The sequence below is a fragment of the Echeneis naucrates genome, chromosome 7 (genome assembly GCF_900963305.1).
Source record: "Echeneis naucrates chromosome 7, fEcheNa1.1, whole genome shotgun sequence".
Classification (NCBI taxonomy): domain Eukaryota; kingdom Metazoa; phylum Chordata; class Actinopteri; order Carangiformes; family Echeneidae; genus Echeneis; species Echeneis naucrates.
In genome coordinates this window covers 19701315-19722769 of record NC_042517.1, presented here as the reverse complement: position 1 = coordinate 19722769, position 21455 = coordinate 19701315, and the positions used below count along the sequence as shown (strand labels likewise).

The following is a 21455-nucleotide window of genomic DNA, read 5'->3' as shown; positions in this document are numbered from 1 at the left end:
ATGAACCTGTAAAGTGCTAAACATAACAGATATTAAACCTTTGACTTATGTGCTGCGTCAGGAGAGCAGAGGGCCATTAACAAGCATGCCTTCGTCATGATGTTGGCTTATTGGAATAATAACCACATGGCAAATAACCAAACTACCTACAGCAGCCAATACGAATTATCAACGCAGCATAATCACATTTAAGACCACCATATGACAGATATTACAGCGAGTTAACCCAACTCTTTTCATTTACACGGAGCCGATGTAATGACACTGCACACTGACAGCTCACGACTCTAAGGACAACTTCAACCACACTGCTTATTATTGCATGATGTCACACTGCAGGCACCTCTCACTGTGGACCGAACAGCTCGAATGAAGGCAATGGATTCACAAGTATGATTTTGTAAACCATCGATATTAACAGTCACTTTGCAGTCTTTTCTTGTGCTAAACATGTTGCAATTTAGTTTTGGTTCAGTCAATCCTCTGTACACCCCGAAGACAATATTTTGGGCATCTTTTCAGCAGTATAAAAACGTTGGAACTGAAATATCACATTGACAGACATATTTAGACACTTATTTACAGCTGTTGAAGGTTCCTCTCTAATTCCATCGCAGAGTGGACACAAACCTGTGTATACACAGTCTCACAGCTAACAATGCATATCAGCAGAAACCATGAGGAAGGAACTGTCTGAAAACCTCAGAGACATGACTGTGTCGAGTCTTGTTGAGAGTTCGACAGGCAGATGTTGAAAGCAACCTGGATTCTTCTCAAGCTCTACCACGACCAATTGAGATCAGGGAGAGATGATATTCAGCTATGACTCTGAGAGGGTCCAGCTTCAGGACAGAACAACTTCTTATTCAGGTTGCTCATTGTTTTACTATCCAGATAATTAGGTAGGATTGGGCTAAAGGAACTCGGTCCAGACATCGGCCAGTGCTGGACGATGAAAACCCTCTGTGCACACTGCCATCACCCAGCACAAGAGCACTTTCAGGGGCAGACTGCTGTTGCTGAGCAGATCAGTAGACAGGTTCAGAAAACATTTTGTCCCCCAAGTCATCAGCCTCTTTAGCTCTTCTGGCAAGGGGAGAGGCCTTAACAATGGGATGGACATGTTAGGGAGGTGAGAGCCTAATTCCATTAGCACGTTAAATTACTATTTGACATATTATCTTCCTCATTCATTTAAATTTTTTGTCTCATATCTATCTCGGTATCTACCTGTCTAAAGACACCAATTTAGCACCAGCAACAGTAGAACTGCACCTAGATGAAATCCTGAAGCAGGGTGTTGTTAGTGGCAGTGGTAAGAGGAAAGCTCATTACAATGTGACTTAAAGATAAGACTCCATGTATTCAACATGTCCTCACTGCCATATAATGTCCTGCAGTCTGGCCATCATGTGATAGGCTTGCTGTTTTTTTTGTGTTTGAATCAGTGAGATCAGCCTCATCTTTATAAATACCAGAAAGAAAAGGGTCTGTGTGAGCAACTTAAAAGTAGCACTCCCCATTTAGTGGGTTCAGTCTATCAATTGGTTTCACTTAATCAATCTTGGTGACTGAGCCATGAAAAGCAATGTCTCTGATGTTCCACAATGCCCTAGTTCACCAACAGCAAAAGTCCCAGAAGTGCAAACAACATGATTTCTACCTCCTCTGGAAACATTTCCATAACAACAGGCCATTACTTACAGCAGAAAACACGTCTGTATTTTTCTATTTATAAAGGATCATAGCTTTTCAATCATTGGAAAAACCCCAACAGAGGTTGTCATCAGAGCCCCCTGTCCCTCTGCTGCTCCTTAGGCAGTGTACCCACGGCCCAAAAATGGATGAGGCCCGGATCTGTGGGACAAGTGTATCAACCTCTGCACTTCTTCCCTCTTCTCCTCCCATTGCCTTTCAATTAGCTGCTGTTGAGCCTCTATATCAAAAAGCATGGAGGTCTCACTTAAACAAGTGAAACACAAATGTTAGCACAAACACTAATCTAATTTCAAATGGAGGGAATTATTTCCATACAATTTCAACATCCATTTTTGAGGTGTGAGGGGCCACTGAATCTTCTGGCCACCATAGCCAAATCTCAGTAATTAAGATTATTACTAGACATTTGATACAGACATAGTGTGTGAGCTGCTAGTTCGCAGTGGCTTTGGGTTTCCACACTGAACCCAAACAAAGTGGCAACAAATAACATCAAAGTCTAGTCTGCTTGTGGCTCAGTTACTAACCTGCACAGCTAAAATGTTACTTTGTTCTGAAAGCCTGAGCAACATGGGTACACAGCTGGGTCATGCTCCTGGGTTATGAGCACCAAAGGAGCCTGAGGTAAACAGTCAACAAACAGTTAAAGTGGGCACCCCTTATTTCACTGTCCCTTAGTGATCAAACTGTATTTAACATTAATGAAAGGAAGAAATCCATCATACTAAGACCAGTAACAAAAAGAAAAATATAAAATTTCATCATTGAAAACCACCTCTGGAGACATAGCCAATTTCTTATGGTTGGGGATTTTTTATTTTTTTATTGTTGGCTGACATGGTACTGCTCCATCGAAAGCATTGCTAAATTGTTTTTCACAGGCAATTACAGCAAGAACAAGCTGGGCTATCAGACAAGCAAAGCATGGGACCTTCATGAGGCTCAGAGCCACCTCCAAGATCAATGTTGCCATTTTGTGGATCAGGGAACTCAGATCTACCATGCAAGATGCATTTCGTTTGCTAAAGAGCTGTGTGAAGTGCCTATTCATGAAGCAATTTTTCACATGAGTAAAAGTGGACTGCATGACGACGGTGGTGATGGTGATGCTCACTTGAATAGCTTGAGCCTGCACGATATCCACGTGGTACATTTGACATAGTGTTTGTATCATATTAATAACAGCAGAATGTGGCTTATACCTCCTTTAATATTATTAATGAAAATAATAGAAATCTGTCATGTTTCATGTGGGACACACAGTGCTGTATAAAAAGGGTTTGTACTTGACGCACAAAGATAACAAAGCAATCCCCACTATCAGAAAGGACTTAGCTCTCTGAGCCCCTGGCACCTCGAAAAAAGGGACTGAACAACATAACTTTGCAAACTGATTAAAATAATGAAATAACACTGATCATGTCAAATATGAATGAATATGATTAATGATTCAAGTGATTGTAAAACTTGTTTTTTGTTTAAACTTTATTTTGCAATAAGAGAGCTAGTAACCAATGAAAGAATAACACGTAATATAGAGCTGGTTGTTTTGTTTTTGGTTTTATCTTTGTCTGCATTTGTTGTGATACTTTAATGCCAAAAAGTGTCTCAACTTTTTTATGTGATAGATGTACTAAATATTGTATTATGTCAGTGCATGTGTGTGACCATCACCAGCCATCCCTGGAAGCTAGTTCGTTGATCTTTATTGGGTGAAATGACCCTTGACTGGCAGGGAATGTATATAGGAACAGAAATGTACCAAGGCACTAAATGCATGTCTTAAGAATAAAGCCGGCCTTTCAGGGGAAAGGACGAGTGCAGAATGATATCTACTTCCTACTTTCTAGAACATGAGCTTCACCAAGAAGCAGCAAAGTCTGGTAGCTCTCAATCGATGGATATTTCTGTGCGGAGAAGAGTTTACTCAAGAGAAGAGCTTCTTTCATTGAAACTGGGCGAATGAAATAAGATATTCCTTTATTTGTCCCACAGTGGGGAAATTTACAGTATTACAAAAGCAAAAGAGGGCATCAGTGAAAAAGAAATAGAATTAGACAATAAATACAATGTATAGTATAGAAATCTGGAGGATACCACCCGATTCCAGCAGAGACAAAGAGGTTTTTTCGTGGTTGCCATGCTGGTGCCAAGGTGAAGGCCAGAAAATGGAGATATAAGCCCTTTCTGCCATCAATCGTCATGGGAAATGTCAACTCTCTGCCCAACAAACATGATGAGATGGAGATATTAGTGAAGACTACCGTGAGTGCAGCCGCATGTGTTTTACTGAAACCTGGTTGAATCAAAACATCTCTGATTCCTGTGTAGAACAACCTGGCTTCACTCTCGTACAGATGGACGGAGACACTAAAGCTAGTCGAAAGAAGAAAGGAGGAAGACTGGCTTTATTACTGTCAAGGAGAAGATGTGCTGTCCAGATATTGAATTATTGGCAGTTGGTATGAGACCATACTATGTACAAGAGAATTCAGTCATATCAAAACAATAGTTGTGCACATTCCACCCATTTTGATGAGCTCCTGACTAGGTGAATTTCCCCTTGGAGATCAATAAAGTTTTATCTATCTATCTATCTATCTATCTACTTACCAAAGTAGCTTTTACAGCCTGGAAAAACAAAAAAGGTCACTCAAGAAGATAAGTAAGGTTGGAGCCACAAAAAATCAAGATAGTGAAGATGCAGGAGTGAAGGTGAGCAATAATTAAGGAGGCATGGTGACCTTGTTATATTCTCTTTGGTAGAAAAGGATCTATCAAAAGAAAAGGACTTGGCTTTGTTGGCCAAGTACTAGAGTGCAATGAAAGATCAAACACAAGAACAGGGTATCAAAGTCAAAGCCAGAAAAGACCACTGAAGAACCATTAGAGTGGACACTGGGGGTTCATCCTGAAGCAAAGTGAGAAACAAGCTGATGAAGTGACAGCAGACCTGGAGAAACTGTTGGAACCAGAGAAGCTTAACCATTTCAGCCTCAGCCACCCTCAAGTAGGCCAAAGTCATAAGAGACAATTATTACTGCGCACGAGCTCTCAAAGAGGACCTTCTCATTTCGAAAGAAGATAAGTTTGAAGGGGGTCAAATGAAAGATGGCTGTACACCAGCATTAATGGCAGAAAATAGCTGAATTAAGGCCATACATGGATCTGATGTTGATGCACCAGAAGGCCCATTCTAAGGAAGTTTAGCCCCAGAAGAACCTGTGGTGAAAGTGGTACAGGCCGTACATGAAGCACTAGGCCATGTGAGTACACTATCCAAATGGAAGGAATTGGAAAAGCAGCATCTTTCGATTCCATAATCTCAAGGCACCCACTGACTGTGTCGTATGTGGCCAGGGCTGAGAGGACAGTGAATGCACGGATGCACCATCAAAAGTACTGTACCCTGGTGGTCAGTATGGACAACAGTGACAGTGAAAAAGAGTGAGAAGCACCTCTTGGTACTCCATGTCAGGGTACGTTTTGATAAAGCCAGGTAAGAAAGCCAATGGCAGTGTGGTCAATATGCTCGAGTTTGTCTGCTGTCTGTTAAGGGATGCCTTAACACTTCAGGACAGACAACTGAATTAATTTCCACAACACCCAAGTGGACCAGTGGTGTCAAAGGCACCGGGGGTTTGTGATCTACTTACCACCATACATACAGATCAATGGTACAGTGGAGTGAATGCCTGGATTGGTAAACATTTGGAGAGGAAAAAATTCTTACCCTAAAGAAAGAATCACTGTCCTGGAAAGTCAGAAGAATTTGAATGGCAGATATTGTGCCAGCAGACCATTATCCACAGAGGAACTGAATCAATGCTCTTTAATGTCTTTAATGTGAAGTGGGGTAGGGAAAAAAAGAGAAGCTCCTGGATGAAAGTGCCATTATATATTGGACACCAGGTCTGCATCAAAGCCAGAAATTATCCAAGCAAACACTGCAATGAAAGCTAAACCAAAAGTTTTAGTCAGGAGTTAGAGCCCATCACAACACAGAAACAGTGCTGGTTAAAGTCTCCAAAGATATTCTAATGGATTCAGAAAATGGATCAACCTCCACACTTCTCCTCTTAGATCTCAGTGCTGCGTTTGACACCATTGATCATAATATTTTATTACAGAGACTGGAACATGAAATTGATATGAAAGGAATTGCACTAAGATGGTTCAAATCCTATTTATTAGATAGACATCAGTTTGTTCATGTTAACAATAACTCCTCCTCACAAACTATAGCCAATGACGGACTCCCACAGGGCTCGGTACTTGGACCAATCATCTTCACTCTTTGTCTGCTTCTATTAGGCAACATTATCAGAAACTCAGCATCAACTTTCACTGCTATGCAGACGACACTCAGCTATATTTATCAATGAAGCCAAATGAAGTTAGTCAGAAAGTCGAACTGCAGAAATGTTTTGAAGACATAAAACTCTGGATGATGTGTAATGTTTTACTTCTAAATTCAGACAAAACTAAAGTTATTGTACTTGGCCCTAAGCACCTCAGAGAAACCTTATCTGATCATCATCAGTTGAATGGCATTATATTGGCTTCCGGGTCCACTGTTAGAAACCTTGGAGTAACTTTTGACCGGGACACGTCCTTTGTCCCTCACATAAAACAAGTCAGTAGGGCAGCTTTCTTCCACCTGAGAAACATTAGGAAAATCAGAAACATCTTCTCTCAGAATGATGCAGAAAAACTAGTCCATGTGTAGTGAGAAATGGGTATGTGCATTGAACGCAGCCCTCAACAGCACATTTCCTGGGTTCCTCCCCCCTCTCATAGCTCCTCCCCTTTAAGTAGAGCCAAGTATAAAAGGCCACAAAATGGATGATTCAGCCTCTTGCTGGTTCCTGCTCCCCTAGTGGTAAGTTGCTCCCTGGGCTCTCCCAGAAGTTTGTCTTACAAGTTTTAAAACTAACTGGTCTCCTTTATGTGTTTTAGGCATCCTGCTGCTATTTGTTTTTCTTTCTGTTTACTCTGTGGACTGGTGTTTTTGGTTGAGTTTTGTGTTCAGTTGACATTTTGTTATTATTTCCTGGTCCATGGTCTGAGTGAATTTTACTTATTTTGTATATTAAGTTTCAGTTGTGGTTTTGTTAACATTTGTTTGCTTTGCTTCTAGGTTTCTTTTGTTTGACAGTGTGGTTCGAGGGTCCAAGTGGGAGGCTAGGCACTGTGGTGGAAACCTCACTCCTATTGCATGCAAGTAGTCACCTGGTCACCGTAGTGCATGCTGTTTGTTTGCTGTGTGGTGTTTCTTTCCAGGTGAGGAGTAGGGGTATTTTTCTACGTAGTCTTCCTCCCCTCGAGGCTCTGGCCACACTGTGGTTTTAGTTATTTTGTTAATTATAGTTTGTTTTGATTAAGTATCTTTTTAAATTGAGTTTAATAAATAACTTTTACTTATGCTTGTGTTTAACTCCTTTTCTTTCTTTGTTATTTCAGCCCCAGTTATAGTGTAATTATAACCTCATTTGATATTTTAAATAAAAATGTTCTTTCTCTATCTACAGTCTCTGCCTCCTCAGTTGCCGAACCTGCGTCCTTGGTTGTGATTCATTTGGTCCTACTTCCTGGGGTGAAATTCCCCAGGGGGCGTTGTTGGTTCTTTGATTTCTTTAATCTCTCCTGTGTTAGCTTCTCTTCATTGGCTGTATAAAATACAGAGTAGAATTTAAAATTCTTCTGTTAACATATAAAGCTCTTAATGGCCAAGCTCCATCATATCTCAGAGTTCATAGTTCCTTACTGTCCTAGTAGACAACTCTGCTCTCTAGGAGAGGCTTACATGTGGTTCCTAGAGTCTCCAAGAGTAGAACTGGAGGCAGATCTTTTGGTTATCAGGCTCCTTCTGTGGAGCCAACTTCCAGTATCAGTCTGGGGGTGGACTCATTAGCAATTTCCAAGACCAGGCTTAAAACTTTTCTGTATGACAGAGTTTATAGTTAGTCAAAGTTCTCTCCATCTCTCTCGCTCTCGCTCTCTCTCTGCATGTGCTGACAATAACCATGCTTCTCCAAAATCCCTGATTCTCCCAGTTCCTCTCCTCTCTCTCCCTGCTTGTTCCTACAATGGCTGCTGCTCCCATATTTCTATGAACTCGTAAAGGAGGTGCATCCCAAAGGATGGCAGGTAAGAAGATGGGGTTTGAGCAATTACTGGAGGAAGAAGCTGCGGCAAGAACAGTTATTGAGTGAGGAGGGATGACGAATTTTGGGGCCATTCACTCCACTGATGTTCGTTATTCTGGAAAAGGTCTTTTGAAAGCCTTTTTCTCAGTCTTTCACAAACTGGAAAAAATCAGCTTTTTCCAGTATATGGACCTTACTCAGAGTTTTCATCAGACTTCTCTCTTGCTTCTGTTTGCATTTCGAAGCTCTACTTGCAAGCTGGGCACGATCCACCAGCATGAAATGCCAATACAGAGAGAGATGAACAAACACTCACACTCAAGAACAATTTAGCGTCTCCAGTTCACCTAAACATGATTTCTTTGGACGGTGGGAGGAAACCCATGCTGGCCCAGGGAGAGCATGCAAGCTCCACACAGAAAGGCCCCAGGCCGGGAACTGAACCTGCAACCTTCTTACAGTGGGGCAACTGTGCTAACTACTATTGTGCCATGCTGCCCCAAACAGATATAATGAATGAAAAAATATTTTAAAAACATTTTCTCTTCAAAGTCTTGTAATTAGCCTGTGTGCATGTGAAGTCATTTGGCTGTAAACTGCAGGAGGAGTTTTAGGAGGAGGACTTTTATTTATGCGATGTGCGTGTGTCTAGTAGGTGGCGCTCTATGTCTGACTCAATATTAATACATGGATGTGTTCAGGGTGTGACTTTCATCATTTGTGATCAATTTACACCGGACTGAACAATGTGTAGTGGGTTTGTGAGGACTTCCTTTTTATGGCAAAACCTGGAGTGGCCTCAAAATCCGCTGCCAAGGCAAGCAGGAAAAGAAAAAGATTTTGATCGTTTTACATCTTCATGGCCTTGAGAAGATACTGAGAGAGTATGAAGTAATTTGGATGAAAATTGTAGGAGGTGTTAAAGTGTTAAAATCAGTGAAATCAGTCTGAAATTGAAATTTCAAATGAAAATGATTGTGTACCAGTTATCATTTATGCACATCAATCCTGAGTGAGGGGCTCAAATTTTTTTTTTTTTTCATTTTGCGATAACTTAGTCCCTGAAAAGACAGTCGAAACAGTGGGAGGATATTGATAACACCAAGGGATACAATAGGGCCAAAAAATGTTGTTTACAGTTATTTACTGTGTATAAGTTGTTGATGGTGCTGCTGGGCTGATTATATACCACACAGACCCTGGTGTTGTCTATCTGTCAATGTGTTTGTGGTGTATGTTTCCACTGCCCATCTCATTGTCCTGACTGCCCTGACTCAAATGATGACGGCTTGACTGTAATTAACTAAAAGTATTGTAGGTTATGCTAATTACATCTAACTCCTAACTAGCTAACAATAACATTACTGTGGTTCAAAATAACAGGTTTACCTCGCCATGGTTGCCTCTCAGCCAAAAATAATCCAGCCACCGCAGGTTCCTCTCCTATTTCTCTAACATGATGTAAATAAAGAAAAATAATACAATTAAAAGCTCTGGTTCCATAACTTTTATCAATCATCAGCTGCAGTATTAATTGCGTGCCTGGTGGGCGGAAGTGATGTGACATAGAGCAAAGGTCAACAGTGGTAGTTGAGGAATCTGTGTAAAATGCACAACATGATGAGCATTGGTAGTGAAAAACCTCAAATTTATGGATACATTGAATTTAAGTAATTTTGAATTCAAGTAAATGTGGATTTGAAATATATAATTTATGTTAGCAGGTAAATAACTATAATATCAAATAAGTAGCAGTATAATAAGCAGTTTTTAATTTTGAAATTAAATTGCACTTAAATGTGTTGGAATGTAATTGTTATGCCTGAAATAGTAATAATTGGGGGGCCGGAATGGAAGCATTACGTGCATATTTAGTTGCTTTATTTTGAAGCAACTCAGAAAATAGTTACTATTAGCCTAAGATTAGCAGAGGCCGTTACACCAGTCACAAAAAAAAAAAAAAAAAAAAAAAAAAAGTTAAACAAAACTCCATAATACAATTTCGGCAGCTTATGTGACTATAAAGTGCGGAAGTGCATAACTGATCAAAGCCTCTATAACAAAATTTAAAAGTTGCGCTCTTAGCAAAGGTAAAAACTAAAGACTTACAGAGACCAAGTTTTACCAAGTAAAACCTTCTGGCAAACCCTGGATTTCTTCCTAAGGGCCACTGTGGGCCTCTGGATCCCCTACTAAACAAATCAAGTAGGATGTATACATTGGTTATCTTGGGTCCATTTGGAACAACTGAAGCCTCTAGAAACCAACCTGAATTGTCTTTTAATTGGCTGTACATTTCTGACCTCTCCGAGCAATCTGGGGCCCACAGAAGTCACTTTCACCCCTGGGTGACAACATATCTAGGAGTTGTGCCCTTAAGGGCCCTTGGTTAGTGTACAATAGTGATAGTTTATTTGTCGAGTGAGAATATGGATTTCTAGGACTACATTAGTGAACCTCTCAGTGAATGGCACAGCACAGAAAGCTTTCTATGTTTTGATTCCAGCAAAGCACTATACAAAAGTTATCATACAAGCCCTCCTCACACCAAATCCTTCTATAGGTTCTGATTTTCAAGTGGCGCGCAGCCGTTTAGTCCATTTAGTCGGAGGGTCTTATATGTGGTCCTTTATCCTAAAGATTCCCAAACCCTGGGACCGTGTCAGGGTCCAAAGCCTTGGCTAGCAATGACCTTGTGAGGCCTTCGTATGTGTTCTTGTCTCTGAATCATAGCCTGGTTCTGGGACCAGATGCAAGTCACTCAAGCTGTCAGAACTGGTGGAGAGCTGATTTATTAGGACTGTTGGTTGTTTTGATGGGTTATTATACTGAATGCATGGGACGGGAATAATTTAGTCATTAAATTTGGCACTTCCCTGTTAGGCTTCATAGAAAAACAGTTCAATAGAAAAAAGAATTTTCCCTGGGGATTAATGAAGTATTTCTGATTCTGAAAGCCTGAGGCAGTTACTGTGAGTGTGCATTAAAAATAAACTGCTAGAGACATAGAGCTGTTAGAAATGAAAAAGACAATAATTCTATTTTTTCTTTATTTAATTTACAAGCAGAGCCCCTTAAGATGGTCCATCTCATTTTCAAGGGTGTCCTTACAAATAATTCAAGGAGAACCAAAACTACTGTATTGAATATCTGAATATCTTTGATACATTGTTGAATTGGCTTGGTTTTAGTCTGTCCATGAGACTGGTTGATTATCAGGAAAAATTAAATCTTATCCTTTTACCTGCTTTTTGAAGTAATCTGATCTCTTCTGTGTACAAATGCAGTGTTTGTGTCTCTTAGAAAGTTCATATGCCAAGAGGTGTGACCTGTTGGACGGACGAAATGCATTTACTGAAAGCATCTGATGTCTTTATTACAGTTAACTGACACATTCAGACCAACAGTACTGATTTCTCAAGAGGACTGTGGCTGGCAGTCCACAGTCTCAGTGCTGTTATTTTCATAGTCTTTGTGTATGTCCAGTGGTCCGTACAGTGCCTCCAGTACAACCAATATTTTGTTCTGGACTGAGTCCACCTGTTCTACGGGGCAGTATTCATCCAGACTGGACCTGTAAGCACACACATTTACACATCACTTTTATTTCTGTACTACTACACTTTTCATGCCAAAGTAAATAAGGCCCAGGTTATACTGCTGTGGATCTTTAAAACATGGGGCCATCTCACTTACCTTGACATAGTAACCAGTGTAGGTTTGGGCAGAGGTGTCAGAAACAGTTGGACAGCTAAAATGAGTCTGTCAATCTCCTCATCAGTGCTGATGTGGTGGGGCAGCTCAGAAGAGTCACAGGTTAAGCCTGCCTGATGGACCTGTGAGAAGCAGAAGGAAGAGTTGAAGGACAGGAGGAGGACACTGCCATGTCTAGAATCACACTACTGGCATGTTGATAAATTCACATTAAGATGTTGCAAATGTCACAGTAGTGCATTAACATTCCTCTTACCATCTCATAGTCAGGGCTTGGGTTTCTTGACTTCAAACTGAAAACGAGTCCTGTTAATGAGGCCATACTGAAAACAAGGGCAGAAAAAAAGTGAGGTACTGTAACACATGTATGTCCAAAGCCACCACCAGTTTACTAAATTCAGAGCTGTTAAAACCACTGTAATTGTTTATTGCACCCTGTAGATAAAGCTAATGCATGTCTTACATCAGAGGTAAGGTCCAAACATAACCTTCCCACTATACACACAATCCAGCCAGAGAGGTGACAGGATAAGGGTTAGGGTTCTACCTGCTCTCAGGATTGCCTGAGTACTGTGAGTACACACTTTGCCTAAATTACCTCTCTAGAATCCTGATGGTCGATATGTTGCAACTATTTTGAGCTAGATATCATTCCCCCTTGTCATGATAATCCAATTAAGCTATTTTCAAAGAACTGGAGCCTGAAATCAATGTCCCCTTTTCTAATTTACTATTTATTTATCTAATTTACATTTTATATGTAACACTAGTAGTTTCTTTTTTACAGAACAGGAAGTGATTTCTCCTGAGTTATTGTCTCACAGAACGGAACAAAATCCTTCTAAGTATTTGTTCTATCCTGCTTTGACACCTGGTAAAAATGTTCTTCTGCACATCCGGGTCACATCAGGTTGTCTACGATTGAGCTTTTCACTTTATACACGCCTTTGTTTCATTGTATTTCTCTCCACTGAAAGCCTCCACTGGACACGTTAAGCTTCCACCTGGGATGCTTGAAGTAGAATGCCTGTTCATCTTCATGTTCTTCAGTGCTATGACATGATTTGATTCCATCAGCCCCTCAATCAAATTTCAAGTGAGCTGACAGTTGACATAACTAATAATTCACAGCACATTTTCCTGTACCAATCCAAGAGAAAATTATGCTTGTTCATTTATTTCAGCTTTTACTGCAACAAAGATAATGAGTGATATATATGTTCACTTCAGGTCCTGCAGTCTTGTGCTTCTCTTTGTGTTGTGTTTTTCTTTAGTTTTTACATCTTCCATGTTTTATTTCCCCAGCTTTGTTCTCAGTCTGCTCATATTTCGTGTTTTTTGTGTCACTCTCCGAGACTGCCTTTACTGTTGCTGGTTTATCATCTGGCTGTTGTGCAAGGGTTCCCCCTGCTGACTGATCAGCTCCACATCTTCTGCTTGTCTGACAATTTGTGTGGCTACATCTGAGATCTTTTATGAGCTGCAATCTCTCTGATAGCTCTTAATCTCTTACCCCCAAAACTATTCTGTCTCTGATGTTTTCATTCGTTTTCAATTCATCACCAATCAAACAATGTCAAAGCCACTCTCACTCTCTCTTCTAATGAATGTCACAGATTTTATTAAATTCTCAGTCTATGGAACTGCAGGAAATGTCTCCAAATCAACCTGACTTTTTAAGATGAAGCTCTCCAGAGGCTTTAAGTTTGGCATTTTCACAACTTTTTTCTCTCTATGGACTGCTTCAAATGACAAAGGTTTGTATCTTTCTTTTGTGGGTTTATTAACACTTTAAACACAAGCAAGCCTGGACACCATGTGCCTACTCGTGTGGTATCCCTGCCAATGAGGAAACTCACCTGATACACTTTTGGACTGAGGACTGAGGACTGAGGACACTTAACATAGCTGCTCTACACAGGCAGATGCACACTGCTACCTACATCATCCTCCCCTGATTACTGTCCCCGCCCTAATGTCATTTACCTTTGTCTCGTTTCCCTTGTGTGTGTGTGTGTGTGTATATACCCAGTGTCTTCCCCCACGTCCTTGTCAGATTGCTTGCATCACTTGTGAGTAGCTTTCTGGCATTCTTTCCTCATGTTTGAAATCCAGTGTTTGACCTTTTTTTTTTTTTTTTTTTGGCCCCTCTCGTGCCTCTGCCTGTGTTTTTTTTTTTATTCCCTGCTTTGGACCATCACCTGCCTTTTGGACTTCTGATCCTGTCTGGTGTTTTTGTACTGCTGCTTATTCTGACTGCCTGCCTATGTACCAAACCTGGACTGATTAATAAACCACTTTCTGCTACTCGCTGTCTCTGGTCTGCTCTGTGGGTCCCAGTTTATCAGTCCGAGCCGGACACCTGACTACCTATGTGCATTGTTGCAGATAACAGAGGGGGGTGTGCCTGATTGGCAAGCTGCTAACCCCCGGCCCAGTGTGCCAGTAATCATGTTCTTCCCTCAGATCCTTAGTGTCCCCCCTGAGCCACCCAATTGGTTTTGTTTGGTCTTTTCTTTCAACTCTGCACCATACAAGACGACGCCTACCCCACTGATGACTCATATTGTGGTTAGCTTAAGTCCTTTTTAGTTGCTTATGTTTAAATACTGTAAACTGTTGCCAAGTTTGCTCAAACTCTTTCATTCTGTGTGCATTCTGCCTGTTTTATGTAATGGCCATGCTGCCCAGTTTGTGAAATTAAGAGTTAGTATAATGTTATGGAATGTTTATTGCAGAATTGACATGATTTCATGTGGAAAATGAGAAACTCAATAATGCATCAGTTTTCAACATGGTTATGGCAGACTAATGGAAAAACCAAGGTGAAGTCTTTATCTTCAGATGAGTGTCAGTGAGGAGTGATGCCTCTCAATTCAGTCCAAAAGCTCCCTTAAGTCTTGTACTGGACTAAGATCTGATGGCTGTAAAGACCAGACCATATGTCAGTTTTATACACATTAAGCCATTCATTGTCCATTATGTCTGACTGTTTTGTCATCCTGTTTCTCCCTTAATTATTCAGGTTTTCCTTTTAATTTTTCACCATCTGTCTGTTATACTGTCAAAATAAAATTAACCTAGGAGCTTTACCCAGGATTGTTGGCCCAGCGTGCAACTGTGTCTTCACTATCGTCCTCGAGAAGATCAGCAAATGCTGCCTCCAGATCCTCTAACTGATGTATACGACGATCAACACATTCATCAAGTTCCTCCTAGACATGCACAAACACATTTAATATTCGTTGTAAAAGCTGAACAAACATCCACCAACTCATCTCTATTATCATTATATGCCTCTAAAAATAGAGCAATCCAACTACAAAACAAAGTTTGTGCTTCTATAGTTTGTGAGTGAGTGTGCAGTGTCCAGGATTGTGTGCCACAGTTGACAGTTCAACCATTGGTCTCATGATTGAGTTTGCCCCTTTCTTTTGAACTTTCAAAGTCTCCCATTTGGATACAGTTTCAGTTTTTTGCAGATAATTGGACCATGAACACTCAATCACTGTTTGGCTGCCAAAGTATAGGTGTTGACCATGTTCAACCCTTCAAATTCAGTTTGGATAAGAATTCCAGAAGGATAAGGCTGCATGTCTTCAACTGCTGTTGTGAAGGTCTGTGAGACATTGCTTTGATATGTCCTACCTAGACACTGTTCATACACACACACTATACTGTATATATCTATGTAGATGGTCTGTAAAGTTACATCCTTATTTTTTTCATATGTTCAACAACAAATCATCTTGTTTTGGAAAAAGTCTGACCTTATCAGCATCAGGACCGGCTCCTCTGAAGGCGTAGAGCTCCTTCAAGATAGCATACTCTTCCTACACAAAGAAAATAAACTATTATATGTCTGCTTCAGTTGCATTAAGTTGTTCAAGTTCGGGATGCAATTTGTCTGTGGAGTGCTGAGTAAAAAAATATGAGTTTAGGCAGAATATGGATGAAATCAAATGAAAAGAGAAATAGACTTTAACAACATATTTAACAATAATTACAAATCAGTGAAGTGGCAGCATTTTGAGACATTTCAGTCCATCCATTATTTACAAGCATTAAAGCAAATCTGCACAAGAAACTGTTACAGAAGTAAAAACTCAGATGTATAGTGTGCAACACAATGCATAGGGCTGTACCTGTGTGTATAATTCCTTGAAGGGGTTCTTACAAGAGAAGAAATCCAAGTCAATGTCCAGGATGTAGGACTCTGTTGCAATTAGAAATTCAGATATTGTCTTAACAATATAATTGGTTGAACCTTCCTCTTCAGCATCAACATCATGGCGCCACTGTTCTTTATTGCCGTCCCTGCCTTCTCCTGGCTGAAGTGAGTCAGTGGTTGTTGAGAGGGCCTGAGAGCAGTTGGCTTTTCCATCTGGGTTAGTCTCTGTTCGACGCCTCTTGGAAAACCAATGCTGTATGTCCTCTGTCTTCTTCTCTGAAATGAAAGAAAGATACAGAAGAAGGAGGAAGGAAAAATGTGAACCAAATGAAAACGCAAAAAGGAAGAAGTGGATCATAATCAAAAGTAGAAAGACTAATTGGAGGAGTTAATATAGTTAGGCGTCACCCTTCCTGATGTTTTTGATGTATAGAAGATGACTGACTGCAAATACAATGCTGGCTGTTAGAAAGTAGATTCCTGCTTTTTTGTGAACAACAAAAAACAATGCCTTATTAGACAAGCCAGAAGTACTTAGCAGCTTGCATGGAGGACTAAAATATTTTATACTTCATTTAAGGAAGCTATATTTCTGAAGTAGACATTATCTGTATGTGTACACACACGTGTACACACACGTGTACAGACACACACACACACCCTCTTTCTATTCCAACAATAATCATATTAATTGATCATATTTAGCAATGGTCATGAATAGTCATGATTAATGCATAGCTACCCTGCGATTAATCAGATTAAAAATCTGGATTGTTTGACAGCCCCACTTGTTATATTTTTATATATTTAATTTCTTCCCTGGTGGATACACTAACACATTGAAACAAAGTGTTAAGGTTGCAGACAAAGTAGCCAACACTATCTCACTGAACACTGGGGAAAAAAAATATGTGAAACCAAATTCAATTGAAATTATATATGTTGGAGAAATATAAAAATACCAGGAGATGATGTATATGTGGGTTTGACAGGATTCACTTTGACAACATTGAGTCGGAGAGGTTTGGAGTTCTCCAGCTGCTCCTCACACACATAAAGACCATCGCTGAGGAAATAGTTGTCTGTACTAGTCACCCTGCCAAAGAAAAGGAAAGAAAAGAAAAGAAACAGAAAAAAGAGAAGTGCAGTATTAAGCACAATTATGACAATTGGGCTTCATATTTCATCATCAACATTAAATGCCTAAATTCTGAATGTTTCTCTTGTAGTTTACTCTACCTGATGGTGGTGGTGGAGGAGTCTCTGCCCACAACCATTCTGTGCTCTCCCTCTCTGATCTGCTGGGACCAGTATGGATGCAGCCATGCCACAGAGGACATGTGGCCAGCATACACCATGGGCATTATCCAGTTTTCTATACTCAGCTCACTGCAGAAAGGAAATACATATACATATACAACATATAGTGATTTGACTTTTCCAACTCCATGCCATCTGTTTATCTGCTATGCATTCCAGAGTTAGGATCTAAAGATGTAGTCAGCTCACAGCCCTGAGAGTTGCTTAAAAAAAAAAAAAAAATGACCCTCCCTTCCCCTCCGTCTCTGTAAATGGTTTCATTGAGCTGCTCTAGACCTTCTTCTTCTTCTTTATTTGTAAAGTGCCTCCAGGAAACTGTTGTTAACTAGGATACAGTCAAGTGCCTAGATATTTGGACAATGACACAGTTTTCAGCATTTCAGCTCTGTGCACCATGATAACAGATTTAAAATGAAACAATCAAGATTTGCTTTAAGTGCTGACTTTCAGCTTTAATTTGAGGCGCTTCACATCAATATCAGGTGAACGGTGTAGCAATTAAAACCCATTTTATATGTGGCCTCCAACTTTTTATGGGACCAAAAGTAATTGGACAATTGGATGCTCAGCTATTCCACAGCCAGGCATGTGCTATTTTTTTCATCTACAAGGAGCATATAAGAGTCTAGAATTCCTTTGCAAATGTTGTTTTTGTGTTTGGAATCTGGTGAGGTCAACTCTCAATATGAAGTACAAAGAGCTGTCAGTATCAGTGAAGCAAGTCATCATTACGCTGAAAAATCTAAACAAATCCATGAGAAAGTAAAACGTCAGGTCTCAAAAAGAAAAACAGCGGTGAGCTGAGCAATGCCAAAAGACAAGAAAAATAAATTTTACAATAAGGTGGGAAACTGGTTATGTTCTACTCCTTTAATTATTATTATTATTATTATTATTATTATTATTTATTTTTTTTTTTTTAATCAGGTCTTCCATTACTGTATTATGGCTTATCCAGTTGTATGGTGCATCTGTGTGAGAGATACGTATAAAACATCTTGCACTTTGTGAAGGGAACAGGTGCAGGCCAGGGTTCTAGAAATGAATGGAAGTTAGTTTGTGTTTCCTTGGATGTGAACCATTTGTCAACAGAGACAGGAGACAGCACAACACAGCTGGTGGAAGTAATTATTCAAATTGATGCAATTCCAGCCAATATCATAGTCCTAGAAGCTCCGAAGAATCACAGAAAGCACTTCTGAAATCACCATATTTTTATGTTTACATCAGTGTCACAATGATCAATCCATCCTGCACACATAGGAGCATTGGGGCAGCGACTCGGGTTTAGCCCACTGCTGTCTAAACTGACTAACTTCCCAAAACAAAGACAAAGAGGGGGAGGACTTACCTGAAAAGTTTCTCCTTATCAAAGACAGTGTCTGCAGACATATTAACAGGGATAAGTAGATCAGGATGAGAGTCCAGATGAACCATCTTAATGTTCTTTGCAGGGAGGTGTCGTGATGCAATGGCACGGTAGATGTGGCACACCACCTGGTTGCGATACAGTTAGACAAGCTAAACAAAGTTATTACACCTGTAATTTCTTCAAGAAACTAAAACAGTGCACAAGCATTTCAATGGTCAAACATACAAATGAAAAATCAACAAACATAAAGGAACAGATCAAGAACCTTCAGCTTTGTATGCTCAAGTGAATTTATAGAATCTGTTTTCTACAGCCCTTATTTTCCTTCAGATATGCATAAAATTAACCTGTTTAAGATATAAAGTATTGTACTGCTGTTGCTTTTTTTTTTTTCATCACAACTGACAGTCAAGGGACATCAGTACAGCTTCAGTGCGGTATAAGGCTTTTGTTTAAGTATGAAGTACAAAAAAGTATATAAACACATTTTCCAGAGAGCGTCGGGAGGAACCAGGAGCCTTTTTCACCATCAGGAAAAAACATCCACTTGGCGTCCCAATTTAACTATACAACTTTGTCAAAAGAACAGCTTTGTTTAACCTTAATTTAGTCTGTCTATCTGGAAGGGTAAAAACATATTTTTATTAGTATTATTAATAATTAATATTATTAGTATTTTTGTCATTATAGGCAACCCGGCTCTATTAACAGCAATTACATGAACGTCCCCCAAAGTGCCTATTACATTTTAGTAGACTATTCTGACAGGCTGACTGATATTTCTGCAGACAGCGGCCTTACGTCATGGTGATCCTCCACTATCCGGACCGGCAGCTCCTCGTACAGCCTCTTCGTCGGGACGCTCATTTCTGCCGCCGGAACTGACGGAGCTCCGCCCGGGAGAAAAACGCTAATGTCGGACTCGACTTCCGCTAGTTCGTGTCGCGTTTTCGCGTCTCCATCTCCAGTAATACAATGCTGAGCGGCTCCGACATACTTTAAGTTTATAGCGAGACAAATCTGATCGGTGCCGGAAGTGAGGCTGACCTTTATTTATGTCCGGGTAGAAACAACGGTCACCTTAACGACCCAGCTGTGCAGCACGATAATGTGGAGGACAAACTATGTTTGTGTGGAGTTAGACAGACAAACAACATAAGTTGTCATTGTAGAAAGGAAAATAATGTGATCATGTCAACACGTAATACAGGGAAGAATGGACAAAGTACCCAGTGGTTCTTCATGAGAGAAAAAACAAAAAAGGAGGCAACTGTGGATAAATGTGTTGTACAACAGTTTCCCCAAAACAAAATCACTGTCGTACCCTGTCCGTCCGCCAATGAAGTGGGAGCCAGTTGTGATAAGCCCAGTTAAGATACCTGTTGCTACCAAGAGGAAAATTGGCACAAACAAATAAGACAACATTTTCAAACCAGTAGAAAATACAAAAAGAGCAAGAATTGCAAGAGCTCTACATAAAGGAGTAAGCTCAGAATAACAGCTTTTGCTGAACTGAACTGATCACATAAAAAGATAATGGAAAGTGACTTTAAATTCCACAAGATGCCTGGGTACATACAATACTTTCAAATTCACCCATTCAATCTACACTGAAACTGGAGTAAGCATAGTTGTGAAACGCCTGAGAAAGAACACCTGACTGACTTTATGCCTAGATGCTACAAATAATGTTGAATCCAAAGTTCTGTCTGGCCTAAAGAGTCGGACTTGGTCAGGAGGCCCCTCCAATCCCAATGTGTGAAATACTGACCAACGAACACTGCAGCTGATCACATTCTTGCTGATGTAGTTCCTATGAAATGGTCACAAGACACAAAACTGAGTATATCAGACTGAAATAGATTACAGGTGGGCTCTACTCAAAAATGATCTTCCATCATTCAACAAGGAGAGCATTGGCAGCTACTTGGACAGATCTCTTGCTATTTGTTCAAAACTGAAGACTTGGGAGGACATCCAAATTCTTACAGTGCTACACATATGCATATGGGAGAAAAACACAAGACAAAGGTTTGAAGGAGTTTGCAACATTTGCATTTGCCTGGTTGCAAACTACTTCAGTGAACACCAGTTACTGTCCTGAGAATCTTGTCATGCAGGACTTATTAAAACAGAGCAAGATTCTGAACATGACAGGAACAATTGAAAAATTAGAAGATAGAAAATTAGAAAATTAGAAGATAGCCCCTTACCTCAGGAGGAGGAGGGTGAAGAAACAAGAAATACCAACGCAGATGTGAGGTTAAGAAGATGTTGGAGGAGTTACACGGTTAGGGTTAGGGTTAGCTGAAAAAAGAGGTTGTTGAGGCCTCCCCTAATAAAGAAAATCCACACTTTTGCACAGGCATTTTTTGAAGCCCTTTTTAAAAACTACTTAGGCACTTATCCCCTTTGGAATGGCCTGCTGTTGTTGAATTTGAAAAGATATGCTATTGAATCTAACAAAGAAAATTACATCTCTGACCATGTAAAACTCCCACATGGAGAGAAGATTTGGAACTGCAAAAAGCAGAGCAAACTTAGGCAAGGGACATTTGTCAGGTTGTATATCAACAGTATGTATAGTGTACATGATGGGTCCTTAAATAATTGTGTCCCAAAATATAAGTATATTTAAGTACATCTTAAATTATTATATTTAATTAACATATTAAATTATATTTAAGTGTGTTTACTTTCCTAGAAAATTATATAATGTGTACTTAAGAATCAACCACTTTAATCAAATTAAATTTTGCACAAGTTAGCAACAGGGTCAGCACCTTGGAGAGCACCCCATCCTGACAATCTTAGTGAAATTATTTAACACTATTTACAACTTTTCAAAGTATTTTATTGAACATGTCCAAATTTTTCAAAACCTTAATGGATTCCTTAATGGATGAGGTGTAGCTCATGTTACACCTTTCCACAAAATTCAAGAAAACTGGCCCAGCAGTTTCTCCGTGATCTTACTAACAGACAGACAGAAAAGTCAAAGGCCAACAAA

At 39.9% G+C, this 21455-nt stretch overlaps 1 protein-coding gene across 2 annotated transcripts; it reads right to left on the bottom strand.

The window, feature by feature from the left end:
• Window positions 1-10922: 10922 nt before the first annotated feature.
• On the bottom strand, window positions 10923-19476 carry c7h5orf22 (chromosome 7 C5orf22 homolog). 2 transcript variants are annotated; one of them, XM_029506521.1, is made up of 10 exons: window positions 19247-19476; window positions 18425-18594; window positions 16993-17142; window positions 16716-16849; window positions 15728-16029; window positions 15353-15415; window positions 14676-14797; window positions 11839-11905; window positions 11565-11704; window positions 10923-11442 (listed from the first exon to the last, which is right to left on the bottom strand). In XM_029506521.1, exons 2-10 carry the CDS (start codon window positions 18508-18510, stop codon window positions 11286-11288), a joined length of 1221 nt encoding a protein of 406 aa, XP_029362381.1. In that variant the 5' UTR covers window positions 18511-18594; window positions 19247-19476; the 3' UTR covers window positions 10923-11285. The 2 variants fall into 2 exon arrangements, with proteins under 2 accessions (XP_029362381.1, XP_029362380.1); XM_029506520.1 differs by having other exon boundaries at window positions 18425-18570.
• Between the last annotated feature and the right edge of the window lie 1979 nt (window positions 19477-21455).

Excerpts from the sequence above, each read along its gene's own strand:
- c7h5orf22 (XM_029506520.1), bottom strand. The coding sequence starts at position 19,312 with ATGAGCGTCCCGACGAAGAGGCTGTACGAGGAGCTGCCGGTCCGGATA. Across the intron at positions 17,143-18,424 it reads GATAAGGAGAAACTTTTCAG|TGAGCTGAGTATAGAAAACT; the intron begins GTAAGTCCTCCC and ends TCCTTTCTGCAG. Across the intron at positions 14,798-15,352 it reads CCGGTCCTGATGCTGATAAG|GAGGAACTTGATGAATGTGT; the intron begins GTCAGACTTTTT and ends GTGCATGTCTAG.